The sequence below is a fragment of the Chiloscyllium plagiosum genome, chromosome 1 (assembly GCF_004010195.1).
Source record: "Chiloscyllium plagiosum isolate BGI_BamShark_2017 chromosome 1, ASM401019v2, whole genome shotgun sequence".
Taxonomy (NCBI): domain Eukaryota; kingdom Metazoa; phylum Chordata; class Chondrichthyes; order Orectolobiformes; family Hemiscylliidae; genus Chiloscyllium; species Chiloscyllium plagiosum.
This window is the reverse complement of record NC_057710.1, coordinates 89,943,059-89,952,308: the sequence shown is the minus strand read 5'-3', so window position 1 is coordinate 89,952,308 and position 9,250 is coordinate 89,943,059. Positions and strand designations below refer to the sequence as shown.

Sequence of the window (9,250 nt, the reverse complement as noted above, 5' to 3'; positions counted from 1 at the left end):
TCCTGTCCATTCCTGAGCCATGTTTCTGTAATTGCTATGATTTCCCAGTCCCATATTCCTAACCATGCCCTGAGTTCGTCTGCCTTCCCCGTTAGGCCCCTTGCATTGAAATAAATGCAGTTTAATTTATTAATCCTGCCTTGTCCCTGCCTGCCCTGACAGTTTGACTCACTTCTGTTCTCAACTGTACCAGTCTCAAATTGCTCTCTTTCCTCACTGTCTCCCTGGGTCCCACCCCCCCCACCTTACCAATTTAAATCCTCCCAAGTAGTTCTAGCAAATTTCCCTGCCAGTATATTAGTCCCCTTCCAATTTAGGTGCAATCTGTTCGTCTTGTACAGATCACTTCTACCCCAAAAGAGATTCCAGTGATCCAAAAATGTGAATCCTTCTCCCAGCTTCTCAGCCATGCATTCATCTGCTCTATCCTCCAATTCCTGCCCTCACTAGCTTGGAACACTGGGAGTAATCCAGATATTACTACCCTTGAGGACCTCCTTTTTAAATTTCTGCCTAACTTTCTAATCTCCCTTCAGAATCTCAACTTTTTCTCTTCCTATACCGTTGGTTCTAATGTGGACGATGACCTCTTGCTGGCCCCTCTGCACCCTCTGAGACATACTTGATCCTGGCACCAGGGAAACAATCCACCATTCTGCTTTTTCTCTGCTGACCACAGAAATGTCTGTCTGTACCTTGGACTACAGAATCCCCTAACACAATTAATCTCTTGAAAGCCGACGTACCCCTCGTTGCATGAGAGCCAGTCTCAATACCAGAAACTTGGCTGCTCGTGCTACATTCACCTGAGAATCCATCACCCCCTACATTTTCCAAAACAGCATACCTGTTTGAAATGGGTATATCCACAAAAGACTCCTGTCCTAGGTGCCCACCTCTCTTCCCCTTCCTGGAGTTAACTCATCTCTGTGACTGTGTGTATCTGAGACTTTTCCCCTCTTCCTATAACTGCCATCCATCACATACTGTTGCTGTTGCAAATTCCTCATCGCTTCTATCTGTCTCTCCAACCGATTCACTCGATCTAATAAGATTCACATCCAACAGCATTTATGGCAGATATAATCCGCAGTAACCCTTAAACTCTCTTTAAACTCCCACAGCTGACAAGAAGTACATATTGCAAAGGTCATTTTTGCTCCTTCACAATCTACAGACCCAGGAAATAACACCGTGTTATTCCTCTACAAAATACTGCACCTTATGGTGTTATGGATCTGGCACTTGCACACTATCAACTTTCTTTAATCTACAATGGAAAGTTATTCGTTTAGCAGCATGAAACTACCTCTTGCTGAGAAACATTCTAAATTTCTAAAGGAATTGTAAAGAATTTCTAAAAACCTCAATCCATTTGTTCTGCGTATCCTGAAACTTGGAGTGTGACTGTCTTCCAGATTTTACTACCTGTGATATGATAATATACTAGGAACATGAGTAGACATATCTTCTGGTATTCAGTGAGATCTCCTATACCTCAATGATATCCACCCGCTTTAATTTCTTAACCCATGCTTAACAAAAATCTACACAATTCAGTTACAACACTTTCTGCTGGTGTACCCTGAACAGTGTTTTGGGAAGGAATGCTCCACATTTCTGCTACACTTTGTGTAGCTAGGAGATTAAAGAAATCATCCTTAATTCTATTGTGGTTTTTGAAGGAATGTCTCCTTGGAGTCCCACAACCAAATGAAATAATTTGTCTTATCCATCCTTTAACACCTCCTGTAGGTTATCCTTTGACCTAGTATACAGAAGGGAGTACAACTCAATTGTTAAGGTCTATTCACCCTGCAAAATTGCCAGGAATCCCAAAAACACTTCTCTTTTTGCACTTGACTTCTGGTTCTTATCAAAGACCCAGTGTAAGCTGTTCAGATCACAGCTTTATATCAGTAGTAAGCTGAACCACTTTTGTTATTTTGTCTTGCAGAATGTTGCGGTACCATCTAGTGATGTTCTTCTGAAAGTTTCAATGTCTGTTATTGTGTGTGAAATGTTTGACAGAAGAGTGGCCACATAACTGCAAGGTTTTAAGAAACCGCTGCAGAATTCAAAATCAATTGCAAGAATGACCTTTTTAAAGTGCAAAACCTGGTATAAATAACATTCCTTGCCCAGATTGTGGTTCCCAACCCTCCAGAATCACTCTTAGTCTCCAGCTGAAAATTATTTTGCAAGACATTGCTCTGAGTGACATTGGAGAAAAGTCATGGAAACATATAAATAAAAAAAGTCCATTTTCTTCGAAAACATCTGATTTATTGTCATAGCAAGGGAATCAATCAGTTGAGTTATCAATTTAGTGAGTTGAGGGTCTTGCCCATCAGGTAGAAAATGAATAGAAACCCTGTAATGCTTCTCTCTGGGATGTCTGATTAATATTAACATTGCACTGGACATTTATCTGGACAGAATTAAACCTGTAAACTTCTCCCTTCAAGCATTTATTCAATTTCCCCTCTGAAAATTACTGAGGATGCTTCTATCTTTTTGGCAATGCATTCTGGATGACTACTTGGTGCGAAATCTTTATTGACTTCATTTTACCTCTGGTTCTTTTACATTGTCTTTAATCTGTGTCCTCTGGTTACTGGTCCTTCTGCCACTCAATCAAAACTCATCATGATTCTGCTTGCCTCTACATCACAATTTATATAATTGCAAAATAAATATCCTTCTGAATATCCTTCTTTGGGTCTCTGTTCCAAAGTCAGCCATGTGTTCAATACCAGTTAACTGACTGTCAATTAGTACTGTCCAACTTGTAGTCCTCTCAGGTCTGTCCTGTGAATGTAGCTCTAAAGGCCTACAGGCAACAAGCTTAATATGTATCAAAAACAGAATATGCTGGAAAAGCTCAGCAGGCCTGACCGCATCTATGAAGAGAAATCAGAGTTGATGTTTTGGATCCAGTGACCCTTTCACAGAACTGGTAGCAAGGAAAAAGTTGATTTATATGCAGAAGATAATATGGCAGGGGAGTGAGTAAGAAGTAAATTATAGGTCGAAATACAGCCCAAAGAACAGTTGGACAGACGAAGGAGTGGCTAACAATCAGACCAGGAGAATAAATGGCTGCTAATGGAAACTAATAGTGGCTAACAATAGGTTGTCTATAATAGCAGACCATTATGATGATAAAGCCTGGTGTGTGGTGGTTGGGGTAAGGATACGGGAGAAGGTGCCTCAGGCCCTACAGTTGTTGAACTCTACAGAGTCCAGAAGGCTTTAGAGTTCCCAAGCAGAAAATGAGGTGTTGCTCTTCCAGCTTGCACTGCGCTTCACTGGAGCACAGCAGCATGCCTGAACAAGCTCCATATGTATCTCCCATAAAAGTAATTTCACTTGAGATGGTTCAGAAGATTGAATATTTTTGAATTTGCAACATCTTTAGATAAAGAATAGAGCACAGTAAGAAACAAAATTTGCAACCTTAGGTTGCATAATTCCTTGAGTCTAAACTTACACCAAATTGTATTTTGTTTTACAGTGGGTGCTGGGGAAGCTGCTAACTTTGCTGCCTATGCTTTTGCACCTGCTACACTGGTTACGCCATTGGGTGGGCTAAGTGTTCTTATAAGGTATGTTTTTATTAATGCAACAGTTGGAATACTGTTTAAAAACAAAGCACATTTATGTGGTTATAAGTGAGGCTCTATCGGATCAGGTTATGATGTTTAGTGAATAGCCAGCCAACACTTGGCAGTTTCAGCTCATTGAGCCACCTTGCTGCCAGCCACCTTGGTATGTTTACAACAGTGGGGCTACACTCCAGATTAAGGTAATGTCTGCAGAAGAGAAGGCAATCAAATTATGTACGGTAACCTAAATAATCAACTGTCCTGTTCTGATTCTTGCTAATGATTGTTATAGAGCCATACTATTGTATTAAATTTCTTAGTAGAAATTAGTCCTTATGAAAATTGGACACTTTTTTTTTTCTCTGTCGAACTCCATTTCCCTGCAGCTAAAGTATGACCATTATATCAGTTATTTACTTGATCTATTTTCTAACCAGTTTAAACAAAGAAAGTTCCTGCAAAAATGGGCAGATGATCATGAGATAAAAACACAAGAGAAGCAGGCCACCCTTGAATGCGAGACTGACATAAGATTGGTCTAGATTGGGGTGGTGCTGGAAAAGCACAGCAGGTCAGGCAGCATCCGAGGAGCAAGAAAATTGACGTTTTGGGCAAAAGCCCTTCGCTGAGTATCTTAACTTCATCCAAATGGCTTTGGTTTCATGACTCTTGATCATCTTGTCTGACAAAAATCTGTCTTAAAGCAATGCAGAATGGGATCATACGATGTGCATCAGATCTAATTCAGTTTTTCATTCGGCCAAATTAATGTAGCATGTTAAAATAGTGGTATACCTAATCTGCACTGCATCTGACCTGTTGTTCCCGACACCAAAACACAAAATTCTAAACTACCCAACAACCTATCCCATTCCATGAAATTGAATGTAAAATTGGCAAACCAGTGTCATAGTCATAGTCATAGAAATGTACAGCATGGAAACAGACCCTTTGGTCCAACTTGTCCAAGCTGACCAGACATCCTAACCTAATCTAGTTCTATTGCCAGCTCTTGGCCCATGTCTCTCTAAACCCTTCCTATTCATGTACTCATCCATATGCCTTTTAAATGCTGTAATTGTACCAGCCTCCTCCACTTCCCCGGCAGCTCATTCCATACACGCAACACCCAGTGTGAAAAAGTTGCCCCTTAGGCCCCTTTTTAAATCTTTCCCTTCTCAATCTAAACCTATGCCCTCCAGTTCTGGACTCCCCACTCTGGGGGAAAAACCCCTCATGATTTTATAAACCTCTACAACCTCTCGGCCTCTGTTCCTGGGAGAATATACCCAGCCTCTTCAGTCTCTTCCTATACCTCAAATCCTCCAACTCTGGCAACATCCTTGTAAATCTTTTCTGAACCCTTTAAAGTTTCACAACATCCTTCCTAAAGTAGGGAGACTGGAATTGCATGCAATTTTCCAGAAGTGGCCTAACCAATGTCCTGTACGTTCGTAACATGATTTCCCAACACCTAGTGATTGTCTTTTTTATTAGATTAGATTCCCTACAGTAAGGAAACAGGCCCTTTGGCCCAATAAGGGCACACCGACCCTCAGTAATCCACCTAGACCCATTCCCCATATTTACCCCTGACTAATGCACCTAACACTATGGGCAATGTAGCATGGCCAATTGACCCAACCTGCACATCTTTAGATTTCCTGCAGAAAAATTGTTTTGTTGGCCAAATGTAAGATTAAGCCTTCTCCTTGGCTACATCCTTCCACAACCTCCCTGCAAGTTGGCTCTCTGCTTTACCACAATATATTGATGTGGCCATACAACAGAATCAGAGTTTTACTGTGCTGTTTCAGGACCTGTTTATCCCATAACATCGAATGGATCCTTGCCAAAAACGTTAAAACTTTAACCAATCTTTGGTTCACTGCATTACCGAGGAACTTCACAAGTAGGTGAACTTATTCATTGCAATGAGTGAATTTAAAGTATAAAACTATTTATAGCTCAGCACTAGTTGGTAGTAAATATGACAAAAATTTTCACAAGTTAAATGAGGATGTTACAAAAGTGCAGGTAGGCCAAATTAATGTAGCATGTTAAAATAGTGGTATACCTAATCTGCACTGCATCTGACCTGTTGTTCCCGACACCAAAACACAAAATTCTAAACTACCCAAAAATTGGATTTGTGTGCATTCATATGAAAGGTACAGAATTTTCTAATGTTTAAATACTTATACAGCAATGTCCTGACAATTTTCCATTTTTGTAATTCACAGTGCCATTCTTTCATCGTACATTTTAAATGAGCGACTGAACATTCATGGCAAGTTAGGGTGTACTCTGAGCATTGTAGGATCAACAATAATTGTGATCCATTCGCCAGAAGAGGAAGGAATCAATTCTTTGCATGAGATGGAAGAAAAGCTGAAAGAGACCGGTATGGTTTAGAAGTATTATAATGTGGTATTTTTGTACATTACTACTTCAAATATAATTTCTTAAAGACCCTTAAACCTATTCATTTCTAATTGACACTGCAAGAATATTTGAACAGACCATTTTGTAGTTTAGAACTAACTTCGTACCCTCATTGGGAGTAAAGATCTTGAGAATTGGCAAATAATATTTATTTGTGTTTGTACCTTTTAGTGCAGTTGTCCTGAAGCCTGTGTAACTTCACAGAATACATAGAATTGTTACGGCACAAGAAGCCTGCCATGTCTCTGCCATAAAATAATGAAACAAAAAAAACTGTGAATGCTGGAGATATGAAACAAATTGCTGGAGAAACTCAGCATGTGTGGGAAGAAAGCAGAGTTTATATTTTGAGTCTGGTGACTCACCAGAACTGTTAGTAACTAGGAAAATGTGGTATTTATGCTGAAGGTGAAATTGGGGAAGTTATGAGTGGAGGGATGGTGGCGCAAGGAGAGAGGTGAGCAGGTAGGTGGAGACAGAGCCCAGAGAGAGAGATATGAAAGGGGGTAGGTAAACAAAAGATTATGGATAGCAGGGCAGGACAGAAGAAAAGCTGAATAAGTCATCATAAGAGTGAGAAAATTGGTTAGGTGTGCTGAATGCGAAACATATAATATGATAATGAACTGAGGAGTACATGGAAATGGGACACTGTGCAAAGAGCAACGCATTTCATAAAGGACTGGGTGTGGAGTGGGTAAAAACATGGAAGGATGGAATCAGGCTCCACGGTTATTGAATTAGATGTTGAGTCCTAGAGGCTACAGGATTCCCAAGTGGAAAATGAGATGTTATTCTTCGAGCTTGCACTGAGGCTCTCTGTAACATGGCAACATACCTGTGACAGAAATGTTGGCTTGGGAATGTGGTGGTGAGTTGAAGTGGCAGGCAAATGGAAACTGGGGTTGTCTTGCAGATGGAGCATGGCTATACTGCAAAGCAATCTCCCCTCCTGTGTTTCGTCTCCTTAGTGTAGAACAGTCCATCTTGTAGACTAGATTAAATGAAGAATAGGTAAATCACTGCCTCACCTGAAGATATGTCTGGGCCCTTGGATAGAGAAGGCTTACTTGAGCATTAACCTTTTGTGACTGCATGAGAACGTGTCATGGGTGTGTGATGAGATGTTGGGAATGGAAGAGGAGTGTACAGAATTTCCCAGAGGGAATTGTCAGTGCAGAAGGCTGACAATGGACAGGAATGGAACATATATCTGGTTGTTTTATCACATTCAAAGTGATAGAAAATGACGACTTACAATCCTTTGGATGTGGAGGATGGTGGATGGTAAATGAGGACAGGAGGGACCTTATCATTGTTGGAGGAAAGGTAAGGGGTGAGGGAAGAAATGCACGCAGGGAATCCTCATAAGTTTGGATTAAGTGTCGTGTTTTAAACAAAATGAATTTGCACATTTTATCAGAACAAATAGGCTTCAGGAAGGTGTGCATCGTAGCCAGATGAGCTAATTTCTGCAAGTGACAGAACGTGAACCAGTTCTAATTGAGACAGAGTCCAATTGCTTCATCCCAAGAAAATTAAGCGAGATTGTGCCTTTTTCATCTAGAGAAATGAAACCATTCATATTGGGCCTTGGCTAACTAGTTACTTCACTCACATTTGGCAAGATTAGAGAGGGCAAATGAAGAAAAACTGTGCTACCTATTTAATGACCAGGTAAACCTATTGTTACAGCTCTGCCTGATCTGTGGACACTACTGAATGTAAAATGTTTTGGATACTTCTGTGATTTACCAATGAAATCAAAGTCAGACACAAATATATAACAAAATTACACATCATCAGTGCAACGTTTAAGTTTATAATTTTACCTTTTACGTTTTATCTCTTTTCAGGCTTCCTTACATTTGCCAGCATAATAATCGTAGTCTCTGTGGTGCTGATTATCTTTGTTGCTCCCAAACTAGGACCAACTAATATACTGGTCTATATCTCCATTTGTTCATTGATTGGAGCTTTTTCTGTATCATCTGTGAAGGGACTGGGTATTGCCATAAAGGAACTGCTTGAAAAGAAACCAGTCATCAACAGACCACTGAGCTGGATTCTACTTGGTACTTTGATCATATCCATCAGCACGCAAATCAATTATCTAAACAAAGCTCTTGATACCTTTAACACTGCTATAGTGACCCCTATTTACTACGTATTGTTCACTACTATTGTCATAATTTGTTCAGTTATCCTTTTCAAAGAATGGAATAATGTGGAAATTAAGGATGTCATTGGGATTATAAATGGATTCTGTACCATAATCTTGGGCATCTTTTTACTTCATGCTTTTAAGGATGTACAATTCACATGGGAACAATTAATATCTCTTATTAAAAAAAATGCAAACGCAGAAACAAATGGATTTGGTCAGGATGACCACCATGCATTACTGGACAATACGGATAGCCCATCTGCCATTTATGATGGTGAAACAAATCTCTTCTTTAACAGAAGAAATGTTGATTTCAGAGAGTGTTCTCTCCTACAATAACAATGCACAGCACTCTGAGGAATTAATATGTATCCCATCAAAGAATACCATTATCTTTAGATTGCTATTAAATTAGAATTATTATCTTTGGTGATCACTTATAGGATGTACAGTCTATTTTTGATTGTTTTTGCACTAAAAAAGTGAGTTTTCCAAAAATCCTAACAAATGTGCTCAAGTTCAGATAACTTGAATTTGACCATATTTGATTTGAGTAATAGGTTTCTTTCAGTGTGAGATGTTTACTTCAGGATTCATGCAACAGGAACTGATGCAAAATGTAAATACTTGTTCTTCAGATAATGTGATTCTAGTGTTTGTTGGTCTGTACAGTCAAAGTGAACTCTTGCATGGCAGTATAATGATTAAAATCCAGAATGCAAGGTAGCTGTTAAGATAATTGTACTGTAAGTATCTGGCTTTTTAAAACTGACAGCACTTTTTTTTAAATAAACTAAATCTTTGCATTTGATCACTGTATGGCATTTGACATTGATATTTGTCGATTTATAATGAAAGCACAAAATTCTGAATGGGTTGCATTGAATGACAATCTGAGTTTGTGTAATTTCACAATTTTTTTTATAAATAAAGATTTGCTCTCATTTTTGAGATACATCTACTTATAAAAGCGATATTCCTTTAAAATGTTTGAACATTCTAGCTCTTACAGATGTATCATAAATTGAAA

The 9,250-nt window shown here is 39.2% G+C and overlaps 1 protein-coding gene across 2 annotated transcripts in view; it reads left to right on the top strand.

Annotated features, from left to right (window-relative positions):
- LOC122550571 (magnesium transporter NIPA2-like) overlaps positions 1–9,031 on the top strand; it is a 31,324-nt gene extending 22,293 nt beyond the window's left edge. For both annotated transcript variants that reach the window (XM_043691506.1, XM_043691515.1), the window contains 3 exons: positions 3,518–3,608; positions 5,852–6,012; positions 7,910–9,031. In XM_043691506.1, the coding sequence (XP_043547441.1) occupies positions 3,518–3,608; positions 5,852–6,012; positions 7,910–8,559 (902 nt within the window). In that variant the 3' untranslated portion in view covers positions 8,560–9,031. The remainder of the gene's footprint in view (positions 1–3,517; positions 3,609–5,851; positions 6,013–7,909) is intronic.
- The last annotated feature ends 219 nt before the right edge of the window (positions 9,032–9,250 follow it).